The 18,782-nt window shown below is 43.6% G+C and overlaps 2 protein-coding genes and 1 long non-coding RNA gene across 7 annotated transcripts in view; 2 read left to right on the forward strand and 1 right to left on the reverse strand.

Moving 5' to 3' along the window:
* Nucleotides 1-12,124, forward strand: part of GC (GC vitamin D binding protein) — a 37,527-nt gene extending 25,403 nt beyond the window's left edge. The window contains exon 14 of the mRNA XM_080589229.1: nucleotides 8,155-12,124. The gene's annotated coding sequence lies outside the window, so the exon portion shown is untranslated. The remainder of the gene's footprint in view (nucleotides 1-8,154) is intronic.
* SLC4A4 (solute carrier family 4 member 4) overlaps nucleotides 8,689-18,782 on the reverse strand; it is a 231,176-nt gene continuing 221,082 nt past the window's right edge. For all 5 annotated transcript variants that reach the window (XM_080589204.1, XM_080589201.1, XM_080589202.1 and 2 more), the window contains 3 exons: nucleotides 16,152-16,248; nucleotides 13,641-13,720; nucleotides 8,689-12,714 (listed from right to left, as the gene is read on the reverse strand). In XM_080589204.1, coding sequence (XP_080445330.1) covers nucleotides 13,677-13,720; nucleotides 16,152-16,248 — 141 coding nt within the window. In that variant the 3' untranslated portion in view covers nucleotides 8,689-12,714; nucleotides 13,641-13,676. The remainder of the gene's footprint in view (nucleotides 12,715-13,640; nucleotides 13,721-16,151; nucleotides 16,249-18,782) is intronic.
* The window catches only part of LOC308193990, a 43,670-nt gene continuing 37,522 nt past the window's right edge, over nucleotides 12,635-18,782 (forward strand). Inside the window, exon 1 of the long non-coding RNA XR_013950151.1 lies at nucleotides 12,635-12,736. This is a non-coding gene — a long non-coding RNA (uncharacterized lncRNA). The remainder of the gene's footprint in view (nucleotides 12,737-18,782) is intronic.

Here is an 18,782-nt window from a genome sequence, read left to right on the forward strand (position 1 = left end):
GCAGAAGTAAGATGCTACCTAAAGACAGTTCTTTGAGATGGAGGGCATGAAATGTTCACTGGGGGAAATGAATAAAACAACCTTGGCACTTCACAGTACGACAGAGTTAAGAGTTAGCAGCCCTGGATCGGGATTCAGACTCAAATGGGAATTTCTACTGGGGAAGACAAAAAACAACACAGAACCAGACTCCTTTGTGCATCTGTGCTTGTCCATTAAAAACGCCATCATCTTTTGCTGCTAAAAAGCAAGTGAGAAAACACAGCCTACCTTGGCATACGGCTCTGTGCTGCAACACTTGTGCTCTACCCTCCGCATCTGCGTACAGAGCGTGTTTATTTGCATTGGTGTTTTGGCTTCCATTAGCTTTAATTATATATGGAAAAGTCTAATTCTGCTGCATCTTCCTCCCTGCAGACTAATTAGATGAGTGATTGTGTAAAGCCATTACAGCGATTGCATCCATTATTAAGAGTTTCATTTTAGAAATGGACCACTTATCTGAAATACCTCTCAGGACCTTCCCTGCACATCCATCCCTGAGCCAAACAGTGCTTTACCAGGGCTGGTAGCTGGTTTTCCAGCAAGCTGAGTGACAAGGGAAAAGTTTCTTTACCTGCACAAAGCCCACAGCCAGCTGACGTGCAACAGTAACCGAGGTGAACAAAACAATGTTTTGCAACTCGCCAAATGTCAGTCTCAGAGCAAATGAGTACCTCCTTGTTAACGTTTCCAGCTTTGGGGCAGAGCCACGCTCCCAGCAGGAGCTGCATTGTGCACCCAGGAGGCTTTTCCTGCTCATTTGTGACGTCTTCCTCCCTCATTTGCCATGCGGTGAAGCACTGATTTCTGTTACAGTACTTTCTCCCATCAGGTTTCTACGAGATGGGAGCGAACAAATCCAAAGTTCCAGACTAGGTGAGCACAAAGCAGCAGTCTCCAGCCCCCCACTGCTGTTCCAAAAGGCAAGTCAGTCCCTAACACACCAGAACTCTGCACGCACAGCCTACCATATTTCCGTCGTAAGCCACAGCTTTAAACACAAATGCACAAGGTGCAATCACGTACAGAGAATCAGTACTAAAAAGTGCTCCATGTCGCAGAACCCGAAAGACCCTTCCTTTAATAATGCTTGCCATCACCAGATCTAGTAGCATCATGCATTGAGCGGGGCTATCCCCTGACTTTTATGTTAAATGTTTTATGCTAAATTGACTTAGAGCATCAGTGACACACAGACCTGTGCCTACGGACCTGAGTGTGAGGTTTGCTTCCCTGTACCCACGGCAGCCACAGCAAAGAGAAATGTGCTCGTCTGTCCCATCCTGTCATTTGGGGTTGCACACTTGTGGGCTAGGATCCTGTGGGATATCCTCTTTTCCTCCCGTAGTCTCAGCCCCACAGAGTTTTGGAAGAAAATTGGCTTTTTCAGCATTTGCCTGGCTGGCACGGTTCTTGTTGCCCAAGCAAAAACCTGAGCTAAGGCTTGGCCCTGCCTCCAAAGAAATTCCAGTAGCTATTCGTAAGCCATAGGTGTGCCATGTGCAGTCTGGAAGCAAGATCCATGTGATAACTGGAAACTTTTTAATTAAGTGGCGTAATCTCTCCCACCGCATAAAGGAGAGCTCAAATAACTTCTCCAGCAGGAGGGGCGTGCATGACCCTGACGTATGATCGTGTCTCGCCGAGTCGAGATACCCTGAGTGCTGCGCAGCTGCCAGAGTCAACACCTGACCCTTGCCCAGGACAACAGGTACAGCAGGAGCTACTGAACAGAAGAATAACACTTCTGACACCGGAAATCTTTGGGCTGTAGGTCGAGGCCAAATGGGAAATTACCTCAGCTAATCCAATCATCAAACCCTTATGCTCTGCCCGCATCCACCAGCTGCTGCCACCGGCAGCCTAACAGGTGAGGAAGAGCCTAACATAAAGGCAGCTTTAATTTTACTGTTACCGTGTGCATGCGCTCACAGTGACAGCGCTCTCTCAACAAGGATGCTGAACTGCAGTATTTGGATACCAAAAAGCTTCTCTCACTGGCCAGCATTCCTCTTCCAGAGGAGTCTCCTCTCCTGCCTTAGTTACTCACAGCCCTGTCCTACCGTCAGGTTTATCCAGGATTATTAGGTATTATGTACTGTGCTCCATCCTGGGCTGTTGCAAAGCTGCTCACGGTCACCTGGGAAGCTTCCATCTGTCTTTTTGCACGGAGGAACAACGGGTTGCACCACACCAGCAACAAGCCAAGAAACATTTACCGAGGAAAATTTCACAGCCCACAGGAGGCAATCTGGCTGAATAAAAGCATCAATGAATAAATGTCAGGAAAGCCCCCAAGCCCCCTACACACCACCTGGGGAAAATGAAATCTTTGCATGCAACAGCCCCAAAACACCCAGGCTGTTTCCCAGCCCTGCTGCAAAGTGCCTAGAAAGGGCTCCTGGGAGGCACCAGCATTGCATAGGGCAACCTCCCCCACGACAGCAAAGCCATCATAACCGTCACTGCTTACGCAGGGGCCATCAGAGACCTCGCAGGAACGCCACTGCCTCCTGGCAGCCTCCTCCCTTCGAGCAGGGCAAGTCAAGCAGCGAGCACTCCAAAAAGAGGGCCAAGAGTGGCTCATGCTTTTAAGGGGAAAGGAAAATTAAAAAAAAAGAATGAATTGCTATTAAAAAAACCACAAGACACCCTTCTTTATTAAAACCGGTTGACTTCTGAGAAACCCTGGAATGGTCAGTACATCCAATAACAGCACAGGGACTGCTGGCAGCTCCCTCTTCCACAAAATGACTGCTCAGGGTTTATGCAAGCTGGGAGTATGTACTTGGCAAGAAAACACCCCTGAGATGTTAGTGCTCATCCCTTTGCCAAAGAGAGCAGAAAACACTTTCATTTTCTGCTGTGAATTGGGGTGTTTTTGTTTTTGTTTTGGCTGGTACAAACATGGAGACATTTTGTTGTGCAATGGCTACAAGAGCAACTCTTAAATATGGGCCACGCAAAGGAGGCAAATGCCTGGTTATGGATTTGGGGGTATAAAGTGGCCTAGGGAGCCCCAGTGGTGGCAGTACCTGGCACAGCACTGGACACAGGCCCCTTCGCTGCCTCCTGGTGCCTCTCCTGCCCAGAGGACCCACTTTTTACCCCATTTTGAGTCGCCTTCCTTGCACCCTTAGCGTCATGACAGCCATCGTCTGCAGCAAAGGACACGAGACAGCTTTTCCTCCTGCAATTTTTATTTCAGTGGCTTTATAAATGATTTCAAAAGGTTTGAAAGAAAACGTCACTGGTTTATATTTTTTAAATTTTTGCTGCTCAAAGCAGCCCTTACTGGCACATCTGTCTGTTCATCACTAAAACATCTGCATGCACGTGAGCTTGGCAAAACGTATGCCACCATCAGCACCTCTCAGCAAGGTAGCTCGCAAAGTCAGAGGCAGAGGGAGCTGTGGCAAAGCCACAGTTAATATACTAAAGACAGGAAAACAAACCCAATTACTTCTGCAAGGTAGGCACCGTTCCCAACCACTGATCTTTAAACTGAACCTGCACCTTCAAAAGAGGTCGCTGATACACATCTCGGCCCGAGGGAGGCACTTCTAAAAAATGCCGCAAACACACCGGGAAACGATAACTGCAAACCACACTACTGCAAACCACACTACTTGCGATGAACGTAATTCCTAGAACGGGGCTCTCTTGCACACTGACACACCCAGAGGCACCCAGCAGGCACAGGGGTATTTGCATCGTCATGACTGTAGTTACGAAACTTTTTAATGACAAAACACCGAGTGGGGAGAAGCAGGCACCATCCTAATCTGAAATTGTTCCTTTACTTGATAAGCAAAACAATCTTGAGCCGTAAAAGGGCTATTCATACTAATTGCACTGCTTTTACAGAAATAATTAAGCTGTAATCCATTGCAGGAGCAGTATCATGGTACGAATAACATTACTAATAGCATTGAACTAGGGAAAGAGCGGAGTTGCAATAGGAAGAGCATGCCATAAATTGCTCACGGCACTAAAAAAACACCAAACGTACTGTGCTAATGGGTTGCACAAAGCCATCACGGCCAAATTTCGCTGATAGGAGCACCCAGGCCCCACTGCCAGGCAGACTGTGGGATACTCCCACGTGCTTGGCCACGGCATAGAGGGCGCTGCAAGCCCATGGGGAGAGCAAACAAATTTACATTCATCCTACAGGGGCTGTGAGAGGTAGGGTAAGCTGCCTGGGGACTAGGCATCTGACAACAGTACTAAGTAACAAAGTACCTGAGATTTACCTTTTCGATGATTGCAGTCCATCCTTCAAGTGAGATCCTGGGCTACTGCAGAGGGGTGGTAGCATTAGCATCAGTTAATCTACAAAAGGCAGGGTGTTTTTCCCTAAAAATTGGGAAAAAATAATTTTAAATCAAATCTTGTTACAGTCAACGTATGGCATCACTGAGCCTTTTGGGCTGTTCTGGGAACATATGGCAATTTTTATTTATTTTTTTAATTTCCCTGTCAGGAACATAAGATTCTGGGAGAACAATACTCACTTGTTTCTGAAGAGAAGGGGTTAACCAAGTACATAAATAAGCTTTGCCCAGTTTTCACGTTAGTCACTGGAGCTGCTGGTGGCAGCCTTCCACTGCTCCAGTTGAAGGCTCGTCCCTTCGTACACACTGCTGCTTTAGCAGATTACAACTTAGTCATCGGTGCTGGCTGGTAGGCAAAGCTTAACAGGTCAGGGCTAGGGCTAAGAACTTTTGTCTGTTTTCTTTAAAATCAATTTAAAAGATTAGATCCATAAAAGCATTAAAGGAAGGTTGTGGTGATTTGGAAAGTATTAGTTTTATCTGTTCTCTGTACTACTGACTCTCAGAACTGCTGGGCTGTTTGCTTTCCTAATGACTAATTTCTCCAGCAATTAAGGCAAGAGTTTGTTCTTAAGGCCAACTGCATCCCTGCCATAATGCCATTGACTTGGAAGGAAGGAAGGCCCCAACCTCATCACAAATTAGAATTTCTAACTGGCAACTGGTGGGTGACAATTTATAAGGGAGGGGATCAGTTCACAGGTGATTTCAACCCACCCAGCTCACACCCAGAGCTTTCAGCAGCCGCAACAAATAAATCATTTCCCCAGGCAATAATCCTGTACCCTGGCTGGGAAGTAGCCGACTGGGTGAGTCCCGCAATGCCTGGTCTGATGTAAGTTCACAAAGTACTTTCCACACTGACAAAATCAGAAAAATCCTGGACAATGCACAGCTTTTGGTCCCAGGTTATGAAAAGGAAAGAGCTTGGTGCTGTCTAAACCAAAACTGCCAGATAAGATATGTTACAGCAGCGTGTAAGGGAAGAAGGATTGGAGACCTGCATCCTGTTCAAGCGCCATCATGGCATCAACAAGATGTCCCTTACTAAGAAGTTAGCTCAGTGCTAACTAACTTCAGTGCCCTGCAGCTGCCACGTCCCAGGCTTCTCCCTAGAAAACTGCCTGGGCTCTCCATGTGTGCTCCGCAAGAGTCGTATGCCCAAGATAGCTCCATAAAACACCGCTCTCTTGTCCCAGGGAGCCTTTGTGATCTCTTGGGTCTCCCAGGGATGCCTGGCAGTCAAGTGTTTCCTCAAAGCCATCATCATGTGCTGCTGTGACCAGGGGATGAGTGTGGCATGCCACCAGTATGTCCTGTCAGTCATAGCTGGTGCAACACACGATTTTTTCAGTTCCTCCCGATTTCCCTTGCGTGGGTCCCAGGAGATGTAAAGCACCTTGTCTAGGGCAGCGTGGGGATTGTGGCTGTGCTGAGAGGAGCGTGGCTGTGCAGGCAGACCTCAGACAAGCTGCCTGCAAGTAACCTACCCGAGCGCCCTCATCCCAAATGAACAACCTGGGTTGAAAGAGAGGCACCCTCTTTCCAGCTACAACTATCTTGATGGCTGCAGCTATTGTGTGAGCAATATCAAATGTTTCCTAAATGCTTCTGACACAAAAAACACAGAGGCCAATGCTTGTTGACGGGGGACGTTCGTGAGTAGTGCCTGAATGCCAGGAGGGCTGCGCTGGGCTGCACTGGGCTGAGTGCATCACAGTGTCGTGGGATGGCATTGCCTACCAGATAATGAGAAAAACCCGTGTAAAAAGATTATGGGATTCAGGCAGCGTAACACTCCCACAAGTTGTAATCCGGGAAGCAGGAGCCCTCGCTGCTGGGCACTAGGCTATAAATAAACACATGGCTAAAAAAGGGCTCAGGGAAATCCATAAACACAGCTCTCACCCGAGCAACTGCTTCTGGCACAAAGCTGCTGCCTGACAGACGGTTCATTTTTTTCCTGGTTTTATGGGTTTCCCAGCCTCTCCCACACACTGTGGCTCGTGATGGCCAAAGCTTGCAGCCCACTAAGGTGGGCACTGCAAGGGGATGCAGGAGGGTCTTCCCTTTTCACACCAAAGCCTGCTGAAACATTGGCTGAGGGTTTCTGTAGTGGTTTTGCTTTCCAACCCTGCTCTTAGAATGGAGTTGGCTGTCTCAAGCCACCTGAAGCAGCCTCTGTTTTCCTTGTATACCAGTTGCTGACCGTCCTTCCTTGCTGCCTCTGGAGCGCAGCTTTGTGAAGCGGGACGTGCTGGTGAGCACTGCTGCGTGGCACAGGGCAGGGCCCACGGTGGGCCAGCCCCGCATGTGTGAGGGGAAGGCAGTCCCGTGGCGTGGTCAGATCCTGAGCACCATGCACTCACACCTTGGCTGTGTAATGCTGAGGGCAGCACGTCCTTGGTTGGGCCATGGCAGAGCAGAACGAAGCCCATGGCTGCAAATGGCGGATGCAAAACACCGACCCAGCACTGAGCTGGCAGGCAGGAGGAGTGCAAAATTCACAGGGACTCAGCAACAAATTTCAGACTCCTTGGAGGGAACAAAGCAGCAACGGAAGTCTTCATTGTGACTATCTTGGTGTGTGGCATGATGGTAACTATTGCACTACTGGGGGCTGTTCAGACGAAAGCTGTTGGATTTCGTGGAAGCAATGCAAACCACTTTGTCCTAAAGCGCTCGTCTTGACACTGTGCCACACTGAATAGGGTGGCTGTGGGCACTGAGGGCAGAAGCTCTCACCGGTTTTCCAGTCTAGGATAGTTTTATCTGGGGACTCTGTATTCCTCCTGGTGAAACAGTTCAGGTGTCTTCTCAGGCAGGGACAGGACCAAATTTGAGGTTTCTATAGCATTTCCACTATTCACTTATTCACTATTCCACAATATACATGGCATAGGCCTTGCCAAACCCGTGATTTCAATCCTAACAGCCTTGGGTGCTTTACTAAAAATGTACAGAACAATTCAGCCCTCTCCAAATGCCTGAACTGGGCAATGATGGGGCAGGAGCAGCCCCAGTGGGGTGCTGCAGGAAGAGGGGCCACACAGGTAAAGCTCGAGCACTGTCTCTGCCTGGGAGCTGCCGCTGCTTTGGGGCCAGGGGGCTGCATGCAGAAATCAGGGGGCTGAAGGAGGGAGTAGAGCAAGACTAGCAACAACGTGTGTTTAACCAGGGGGTTAATTTGTTTGTGCTCATTACCCCAGTAGCCCTATGCTTGCCCGGCAGACTGGCCACATCCCCACTGCTTAGATCACCCAGCAACGTGCCAGCAATGCCCTGTAAGCTGCTTTAGCCTGAAGCCATTGCATAAGTTAAATTAACCCATGCAAACTACTTTCTATGAAAGCAGCACGTGATATCTTTTAGCTGGTTTTACATTTTTGTTGATGGGGAAGAAGCAGGAGATGCCACAGTCCCTAGAAAGGAGCCCATCAGACCTGTTTCCCATCACTGCCTAGGACCAAGCACCTGGCACCAGCAAGGTGACCACCATCACGGGTTTTGGGATGGGAGGGGGCACATCCCTGGTCCTGGACCTGTTCTCAATCCATTTGCCTAATCCCAGTTTCGACTCAGCCTCCTGCGGCATGGGGCCTGGGTCAGAGAGGTTCCCTGTGCTCTGACACCAACATCTTGGGGAGCCCCTACATCACGACTTCCCCCAAACAAACAAAACTTATATTGGGCTGGGGTTTGTAGCTGGCTTCCTCTTTCTGTTACTACCTAGTGTGTATTTACCTTTTTCCCCCCCTCTCTGTTTTATTAATAGGAACACGCTGACTCCTGCAGGGAATGATCATCTGGGTAAGTGCAAATTAAAACAGTCCAGACTCTGTATGAAGTATCTGTGAACCTCTTTGAAGGCTGTGTGAAGTTCAGATAGTCTGGTTTGCTGGTTCTCATCCACTGCCAAGAGTACCTCCTGAGAAGTGGTGCTCCTGAGAGAAGACAAAAGTCCCAGCTTCAGATGGAGATGGTCTCTCCACCCTTATTTGTGAACAACAATTACATTTTACTCCCTCAAAAGATTCAGTAAATTATCTCAAGAGAGTATTTCTGTCATTAAAACACACTTTTAGAGACGTATGTTCTAAACCCCTTTGTGGTTTGTGAAGGCTGGCACCACATTTCTTTACATGTGTATTGGAGGGTCCCTTTGTGAGCATCCTCTCCATCAGGGACCTGCCAAACACTTTGCCTTGGCAGTAGTGGTGATGACAACGGCGATCCAGGAATCTTGATTCAGTCAAACTAAATGGAGTATGTTACAAAAAATAAATACAAAAAATCCACAACTCTCCAATAAATGCATAAAGTTACTTTATTTTCAGTATACATTTAATTTTGAAAAATATAAATGCTAAAATATCTCATCATCTTCATCTTTTGATTCCATAAAAGTCACAATAGAAAGCTTCATAAAACTGTAAAATACTATAATGTTATAAGGAATTTCATGTTTTATATTACTGGAAAAAATCATTTTAATATATTGAAATGTTTTCTGCTTTTTTCCTTTTTGTTCCACCATCTTGATCCACTTCATTTTAAACTAAGTTTTTATTCTTTCCTCCAAAGCAAATACAGACTTAAGAGAATTAAAAATAATAAAAGTATCTGAAAGTGCATGTCGATTCCAAGGAAAAAAAAAAGTAATGAGTACAAATATGTGTCGACCACGACGACAAATAAGTAGTGGCTACAGAGGCAGACAATCACCATTTTTACGGGGCTGGGACAAAGCTATCTGCAGTTTGTTTTTGCTGGGTGATTCCAGGATATTAGCCCTGAGTTGGTACCTGGTTTTGTAGGACTTCTATGAGAAACTGTTTTGGGAAGCTCATTTCTTTATGGACTCTTCTTTAAGAGGAGCCTTTCCAGAAGCCGGAGGTGCTCACCCAGCCTTTTCTCTCCAAACACCCAATTCTGAACCAAAATTAGTTTTAGTTTTATTGTCACAAGGCCTACAAAGTGCAGTAAAATTCTCCTTGTGGTGATGTCAGCCCATCAAATGCTATTAGATGGCTGCTTTTCATTACCTTCCATCTCTTGGTGCCAGCAGAGATCTTGCTTGCTGTCTCTGTGGTTTATTTATTTTTTTTCTAAAGGAAAAAACAACAAAGGACACACAACCTTCAATGAAGTGCTGTTGTCAGGAAGCAGGAAATGAAAAATTTCCCACTCCTGTCACCAGAGTTCTGTTTTACATGGAAAACTACAGAAATCGTTGTCCCATCCCTTGAACATTGCTACCCTCTGTACAACAGCTCAGTCTGGAGAAAATAAAAAATAAAAGAGAGAAAAAGATCTAGATCAGCAGTCAATACATTTCAAGTACATTTAACATGGTTCAAAAGTGGAAGACCTCATTTTTGTGGAGACAAATCACCAGGTAATAGCAGATGAAAAGATATGCATTGTGTGTGTGCGTATATGCATGTGTGCAGTATGCTGCCTTTTGAGCATACCGTAGGCAGGGGGTGGTGTTCTGTCAGTGCTCTCTCAAGGAAATCTTTCTATTATTCTATTTTGATCTTTCCTTATTTGGATTTTTACAAATAAAACGTCTGGGCAAAACGTAAAAGCTCACATGTACTCTGTACGTGACACTTGAGTCTGTTTCCCCTTTGGTAGTCAGTGACTTCTGTTCACCAAGGAATGAAAACCATTTTCTACACATTAAGTTAGCATTGTACTTCCCAGGTTATCTGTCCTCCAGCTAATCCTACCAGGCAGCAGAAGGGATCGCATAGCGGCTGCTTTTATGGCCACTTCGGATGTCTCCTCAACCTTTCTGAAGCAGGTTTGGGCTAGATTTGCTGACCTCTCAGGGCAACAAAGAAGAGCGGCTGCTCTCCCTTCCTCTTGCACTGCTTTCTCACAGTAAACAAAAATTTAGGTAAGCAGAAATTTAGATTCCTTGATAACAAATTGGGGAATGTACATAGGTGTGTGCACGTGCGCGTGCTGTGCCAACTCCTCTGCAACTCCATCATTTTTGTGCAGCAAAGAGCATTTGCACGAGATCAGGCTAACAGCTATTACGGTCCATATCAATGCATCATTTAACCAGATCCCATATCTGGGAAATAAAAGAACAGCCCTATTCTGCAGGTCTGATCAGTGATCTGGCTGTTACTAGTTTGTAGATGCTAAAATTTGGCATTTAAGGTCTGTCAGCACCACGATAAAATTTTGTTTCCTTAATCAGCACGGACTTTGGTTTCTTTACAACAGGTATGGAGGCCATTAAGTGCTACTTTTACATTTAGTATTTTTACTAAATTAGAAATAAAAGAAACAAAACCACGTTAGGCATTACAAAGCAGTTTCTGCAAGTGCATTTTTAATGCTTGGTGGTAGGGGCTCTTACGGACAACTCCCACCCCCAATGATGGGAAGCTGCTCCCCTTCCTGCTTAATCCCCAAATGTGCCGCATGCAAGGAGCGGCGAGTACCAGCGAGGGCCTGCCAGGCTGCTGCCTTCTGGGGGTGGGGACCCCTGATCTCATACCTGCTGCAAGCAAAGGCACTTCTTGCATGCAAGCAATGTGCCCATCCTAGGGGGGGGGAGAGGGGATTTTTACCCCTTGGGAATTAGCCCTTACAGCTAGGCTTTTTTTTCTTTTGTCTTATTTATTAATTAAATAAACCCTTTTCTGCACATCCCATATAATCTTCACACTTAAAATAACACTGGTGAAGCCCAGTTTCCCAAATGCATGTTTATATTCATACACAAGTTCGTTGTGTACACACTACAGAGAAAAGTATCTGACGCAAGGTGATGCTTGCTTGGTTTAAAACCAAAAGCCTGTATGTAACTGTGCCTAGCCAGTTTGTTAGTGGTTCATCACTGTGTGTGGATGGATCAATCTACCTAGGGGAATGCTGAGCAATCAGGTTTTAAGGGTAAATTCTCTACATGATGGTCAATAGATTTGGGGTGCTGCCAATCCACAAGGAAGATGTAGATCTTCGTAAGCCTCCTGAATATGGGTTTGGGGATAAATATCCCCATAAGTTACCTTCAGCTTTCTCCTAAATTGCTCCATCATTGTGTCTAAATTGCACGCAGGGTGTTTTCATTTGCACACATACACACACGTGCACACACGGATGTTTTAAATGAAATAATTCTAACAATACTGCACAGGAAATCGAAAAAATGAATACAATCAGCATCTGTCCACTGACACTGTTAACCGGTCAGTATTTTACTTACCACCATTAAACTTAAGAGTCTTCCTAGATCACAAGATATTTGAGTTACATCCTGTCTCCTTCATAGTAAAGTTAGATTATTTATTAAAAAATAAAATAACCCTAAGTAAAACAGATGCTTCAGAGTAGGTGTTAATAAAACTGATCCAGCCCTATGCCATGTCCTGGAGATTGTGTATTTTTTTCCTTTTTTTGTAAAAATCACATTATATATGGTACAATACATTTTTACAGAAAGCCTGGCATCTAGAAATAAGAGGTAGAACTACTCAAAACTATATGTTTCCTGCTGCAGGAAAAATTCATTTTTCTTTACAGTAATTAAAAAAAGGTTAAAAAAATTGACAAAAAAAAGTCATAGGTTAGGCCCCCATAATTTAAACAAAATAATCTAGGAAAATAACACTCTTCAATGTACCTGACGGATTAAGTCCATTAAAGTGTTCTTTAAAAAAAAAAAATTGCATAGGAAAGGGACATTTCAAAACACATGCTACAACGATGGCAATAGTTTGTCTGTGCTGGGAGTGAAGTACCTTTTAGTTTTCCTTCTTGTGTTACTACAAGTACAGGCTTTAAGAGCAAGTTAGTATTAGCAGCACTTTCCAGCATCTCAGAGCAGTGTAATAAAGACATTGAATTAGCCTGGAGGTCAGTTTTGTTCTGCCAGACAACAAAGAAACAAACGAACACTGATTCACAACTAAAGTAATGCCAGTTCCTCTGACATTTCACAAAGGTATTATATTATATCCTTAATAATTCTGCCCTCTGCTTGAAAATGAGAGAGATGCGTGCGTGTGACAGAGAAGGCAAAAACAAGTCTTGGTCAGAGTGGAAAAACTGGGTGAGGAGGAATAAAAGGAAATCTGCAGGGTGTAAAGGCGGAGGGGGAAGCGCAGAATGTCTTGTCTACCTATGCGGGTGGGAAGCAGAGAGCATTTTAATATTTGGCTAGTGACAAAATAAATTCCATATAAGATTTAACAGACAGACAAATTACAAAGTAGTTTCTGTTCCCTTGCTCCTCCAGAAATAACCATTGTCTTCAGGCTCAAGTTCTATTCTAATTTGAGGCACAACTTTTACTGGAGTTCGTGGAGGGCTGCGAAGAAAAAGAAGGAAAGGTAAGCGCATGGACTAGTTTTGTGCTTTTTAGTAATTCTTAATGCATTCTACAGTGCTCAGCTACCTCCTCTTGGAAAAAATACATCTTCTGAGGGATCAACTCCAAAAGAAAGATAGCATTTTATAAACAAGACAGAGTGGCAATTAGCATACACTGGGAAAACTGCTGATCCTGGTTCTTACTGGACAAGGTACACAGTGTCACATCTGGAAGTGGAACAAATGCCCAGCTCCCAGTACTAAGGATCAAGTTCCTTTCATTAGCGCACACAAGTACAATATAGCTTTCTGAAATTGACAGCATATAGATATCAGATAAACAGGCAGTGGTAATATACAGCTGTCCTATGTACCTTTACTTTTCATTAGGCCTGTGCATCACATAAAATTATTTTAATGAATTGGGCCAAACACTACTTATGTTGGGGGGTTAAAACCACTGATTTTATTGACTGAGGAGCTCCAAATATCTAGCGCTTGTGCTTCACACCAGGCTGTGGCAAAATTCATGAACTGCCTGTATGAATTTTTATATACTGAAGTCTAAACAATCCCAATTCATTTATTTTTTCCCCTGTAGACATGTTTTCTAGACTTCTCACAGTTGTTCCACAACTTTTTTTCTGGTTTAGTCACTGAAACAGGCATTGGTACCGCAGTTGGGCTTGAAGCAAGGCCAGTGGTGTACTTATGTCTCCTGCAGACTCTCCACTGTCTCCACGCTGTAAGGCCATGCTTGTAATAAACTTAGGATGTGGAAACTGTATGTTATGAACTCTCAAAGTGCTTTTTAAGAGTTTCCTATGGGGGACAGGAGCTTTGCCTTGTTTAATTTCAGTACACTTTAGCATAGCTGAGATGTTTCTGAGGAAACATTATAAACTGCATTTTAAGGTTGCTTACCTTGGCATGGTGTGTGACTGAAAAAAAGGAATTTTATCAGCACGACGTATGGCGTTCAAGGAATGTTGGTGATTTTTCTCCTGTCAGGGAGGAGAGAAAGAAAATCGTTTTTTGTCATTGCATGCAGCATTTATATTCTCTTAAGCCCAACCTCAGTTTGTCCAGTAAACTCTCATGTATTTTGCAGTGCTTTTTACTGCTGACTTCCTGCCATATAAATTTCACAGCTTCTAAATAAAAATAAAAAATAAGTCTCTCCTCCAAGACAGAAAACCTTGAACTGCCAACACAGCCAAGAGACTCATTTCCAAAGACTGCCTTGCGAGCTGCATTCAGCAGCATGCCTTTGCACATGCAGACACACAACTACATATGGAGTTGTACAATCACGAGCAGTCGCCCATCTGCCACACAAGAGGCAGCTGTGTCACTTTGAAAAAACAGACTGCAGGAAAACCTGCTTTGTATTTACCAGGCCTGCACTGTAGCCTGGTGAAGGGTTTCTGGCTGGGGTGCGCTTCCCCACAGAGCCAGCCTCAGCCCAGGACGGGCAGGAGCGTTTCCGTGCCCTCTGCAGTGCTTGGAGCAGCCTAACAAAAAAAGAGGTTGGGAATCCCTCAAGCAGGGCCTGGGCGTGCAATGCCGAGTTGGGAAATTCCCAGATTCCATCTCAGGAAAATTACTCCGTTTCCTGGCCTCGTTTCAGCACCTTTAGATCTTGATACTTACCTTTCATCTACGTCTTTAGTTACCCTGCGCTCCTCACTGTGGCATCCAAACTCCTTGCGAGAAAATAGGTGGCTTGTTGCCTGCAATCACTTTCCTTTCCTGACCAGCGTGGTGAAGTGTACTCTTTTTTAATAATAATCCTATTCTTGCTATGGCTGAAGGGAAGCTAAGGAGTAAAAAATGAATTTCGTGTTTGGATTGAGAAACAGTTGGAATCCACTTCTCTGCCTTAGTGGTTGAAGGGTAAATTAAGTGTTTGTCAAGCACTCTGAACATGCAAAATATGCTCAAGTACTGAATGTTATTAGTAGTATTAGTAATATTCTTTGAGTCTCAGAGCACAGTTATATTCTAGGGTGATACCATGGTGTTGATGGATTCCAGCTACTTTCTCTAGTACAAGGGCCTGACTTTATTTTTTTGCATTGTTTCTAAATAAAACCCAGCAAATCAATTTCCCAATCATTAAAATGTACAAATACACAAACTAACTGCTGCTTGGCACACGGGTGTGTTACCCTTTATTGTCTTAAAGGGCATTCCAGTGAACAGGTTTGTGGCAGAAGTATTAACTTTTCCTTAATTATTTCAGCCTTAATGATGCTGAAAACAGCGTACCTGATCATAAGATCCCGTGTAACAACATTTAGGATGTAATTTGGTTTTAGCACACCAAGGCATTTTCACAGAAAAAAAGAGGAGGGTCTGTTTGGTTCAAGGTTGTTCTCTGTCCTTTTCTTTTACTTGTCAGTAAAACGCAAAGAATATGAAAATAGTAAAGGAATCATCTTTCTCTTTGGCTTCATTTTAGAATGTTAATCTCTAAGTGTTCTTTTATCTAAAACCACAATTCACTGCTTGGGATTGCTAAATGCCACCAAAACCGAAGGTAGTCAGGTACCAGCTCCTAAACACAAATGGTAATTAAGGGATCTAAAGACCTGTGTTTCTAGGTCTTATTCCTAGAAATCTTATCACCAGCACTGATACATTACTATCAGTCTCATTTCTCCACTCCCACCTCATGACAAAACAGCATATTTATCTCAAGATTGAACCCGTTGCTCACAGTGTTTTCAGAGGTCAGTGCGAAGGCAAAAAAGCTGAAGTTGGATGTTATTTCTGATTCCTCACTTAAAAGACTAAAATATGAGAAGTGAAAATGAAAATGAAGATTATAATAATCAACCATGGATACCAAGGTAATTAAAAAGAAGCAATAGCACAAAAGCAAATCACCGAAGAAGGGAAATACGTTAATGGTCACATGATCACTGCCTTGTCTGCTTAACGCATAATGCAGATCAAGGACTCGCTTAATTATTCTTTTAAAGTGCTGAGTTTTGCAATTGCTTGGAACCTAAGGAAATAAACAGTAATGAGACAGCGATGCAGTTTAGACATGCTGCAAATCCAGAACACTAGGCTCAGAGAAAAAATCAATGCAAACCATCAGCAAAGGTAACACAAAATGGCAAAGGTCAGAAATGGAGTGAGCGGATGGGGGAGTTAAAGAGGCGAGAGAGGAAGTTACCAAGAGACGTGTTAGTAGCTGAACAACAGCACTTAAGCTGGAGGCACCAGAAGGAATAACATACGTTTTGTAAAGAACAAAGAACACATAAAAACAAAGCCAAAACCAGAGGCCTGGAAATTCAAAAAGAAAAAAAAAACACTTCGGAAGTAATAGAAAAGGTTTTTGTTTTTTGTTTTTAGTTCTCTGTATTTTTTCGTACTGCAAGTCAGAGTCACACAGGCATGCAATAGGTTAGTTCTACTCACTGTCGGCAGGTTTGCTATCACTTAGGAAAGGTTCCTGCTCCATGATGTCCATTGGTATTTTAATACTTGGGACTTTTTCTGTGTAGGGGCAGTCAGACTGTGAAAAAAACGTGTAAAAGGTCTTAGAAAATTTCCACTGCTCTCTTACTGTCTCCACAAATTAAAATTATCCTTCATACTGTTTCTGTAGGAATGAGAAAGGAGGAAAAACAGGGGGGAATAAAAAGGAATTCTCCAGCCAAGTGGTCTGCTCGTTTTCACTGGCTCCCTATTGCACTCCACTTTCCCTCTTCCTTCAAACTATGGACATAAAACAGAAAGAGTAATGTTATCTAAGTGTTATCTTTCCCTTTCCCCACCTCACCAGCTCCTTTGCAACCAGTTTGTAAGAAACCATCCGATACAGGTTGGAGTTGGCTGCAGGAAATACAGATTAAAATGCATGTGTACGCAGAAATGACAGGGCACTGGCTTCTGTGAAATCTCATCAGAGAGTTTTATCTTGCTGTGATTTCTGTAAATTACAGCCGGACTTTCTGTAATTTTTTTCCCTTCCAAACTGCTCTATGAGGAAAAGTGCCAGACGTGATATGGCAGAGGTTCCTTAAGCTGTGTTGTTTCAAGTCCTCTTTTATTTAAGTCAAGTCAGACCCAGTCTCAGTAACACCTGTATTTACAATAAGATTTTTTTTTTTTTATCAGTTCCAGGGTCCTTTTAAAAATTCATATAATCCCAGCCACACAGGAGATACGGCAAACCGGTCAAGAGTTACAAGTGTAGAAAAAATGGTGTACATTAGCCAGTCGTTCTCCAGGACACCCTTCTGCTAAATTCAGCAAGGTTTTGCTCAAATCGTCAGTACACCATAACCACAGGGTCCCCTGGAGTTCCATGATTATGCCCCACTGCCTTCAATAATGCACTTGCTTGTGCTTAGAAGGTACTCTGAATTACTGGGCTGGTTTGGTTTGTTTTTTAAATAATGTCTCGTAACCAAAGAGAGGCTGATACTGCTTAACTTGGCAAAGAAATTAAGGTGATATATGCCAGAAACGTTAACATATCTTTGTTCCTGGAGAGAACCAGACACAGCACAGAGCATAACACTGCACTGGAGGAAGGAAGACCTAAAGTCAGGGCAGGAAAACATTACAGAAGCCAGAGAATCTCTAATCTTTCTCCCTGGATCATTATATATATTTTTAATGCTACAGACATCCAGTGCAATATCGTATAATTAATAGGAAAATGTTTCCTCACAAGTATTTTTTTTGTTTGTTTCTAAACAGCCTAGGGATAAGCATAGCTCAAATAAAAAAAAAAAGATTCAGCAGAAGACCCAAGGAGGCAATAAAGCCATCCCAAATCCCCATCCGTTTGGATCTATGCTGGAAATGAGCATAAGAGCTAGGTAATCTTTCCAGCATATCACTGGTTTGGTATAGTTATAGTTTGGTATATGTTTTTGATATAGAAGACCTGTAGAATGACAGTGCTGGGGCTTGGAGTCTGCTTTAAACTTGACTGTGTAAAATGAACAAAGAGACAAAGAAAGTGCCTGTGGTTGGCAAAAATGCCCCAAAGGAGAGAAGAGGCTATTACACATCATTTTTGGCTCTTAAATTAAATATACCATCCCAATATAAAAAATAAAATAAAAAATTGCTGGCCCTTCTTAGATCATGCATTTCGGACATAAAATCTGAGAGAAAACCAAGGCGCTCAACTTTCCATTACGTACAAGCTTAGGCAAATGCAGCAATTAGTCTCACTAATTTATACTTTGTAAAAACAAGTTGGAGGGAGCATGATGAGATTACTGAAAAACTTTCTTTGCAGCTCTTTTTTCACTGCCCCTGACTGCTAGCAAACCCCCAGTGAGAACTTTAACAGTGAGTCCTAACTCAGGCTAAGAGAGTGGTCTCCATTAATGCCAGGTTTTGCTGCATTCATTTACCTAACACCACTTGAATTAGCAATGCCCAGCAGTTCTCTTCACTCAACTAACTAATCAGTGAATTGCCTGCAAAATCCCACAGTCCTAACTATGTGGGGGCATATTTCTGGAGCAGAAAGGGTGAAAACAATCAAACCAATATCGTCAAGTGCTTTATGTTCAGGAAGCCGGTAAAAGCAAGTGCTGAAAAAAAAATAAGAACAGTTAGGAACCAACATTTTGCATTTCTATCATCCTCTAGATCAAGTACTGTACCTGAAATTCAGTGAAAGCCTGAGAAGACAGAAGATAGCTTAAAACATACCATAGGTACAGGAGCCATAGCTCAGGATACAATGCTGCTGGATTCAGATCAGTCATAACGAAGGAATGGAGTTAAACCTTTGTTGACTGTTCACTGTGGACAGTAGAATGACTTTCATTTTGGTTTGTACAAATTTATCTGCTGAAGGAAACCCACGACCTCGGCTTTCCAGGTGCTGCAGGAATGACAGCCATTGAAATGAAAAGGAAGCCTGTCCAAGGAACTGCTTGCTACACACAGTAATACATAAATGCACATACCACAGGGCAACGTAGCACGAAGATGAAGGCACTTCATTGAAACTTAAGTGGCAGAGTTTTTGAATCCTGCTCCACTGGATTAATAGAAGAGACAAAACATTTGTTGTCT

Source organism: Anser brachyrhynchus (genome assembly GCF_964034855.1).
Source record: "Anser brachyrhynchus genome assembly, chromosome: 4".
Taxonomy (NCBI): Eukaryota; Metazoa; Chordata; class Aves; order Anseriformes; family Anatidae; genus Anser; species Anser brachyrhynchus.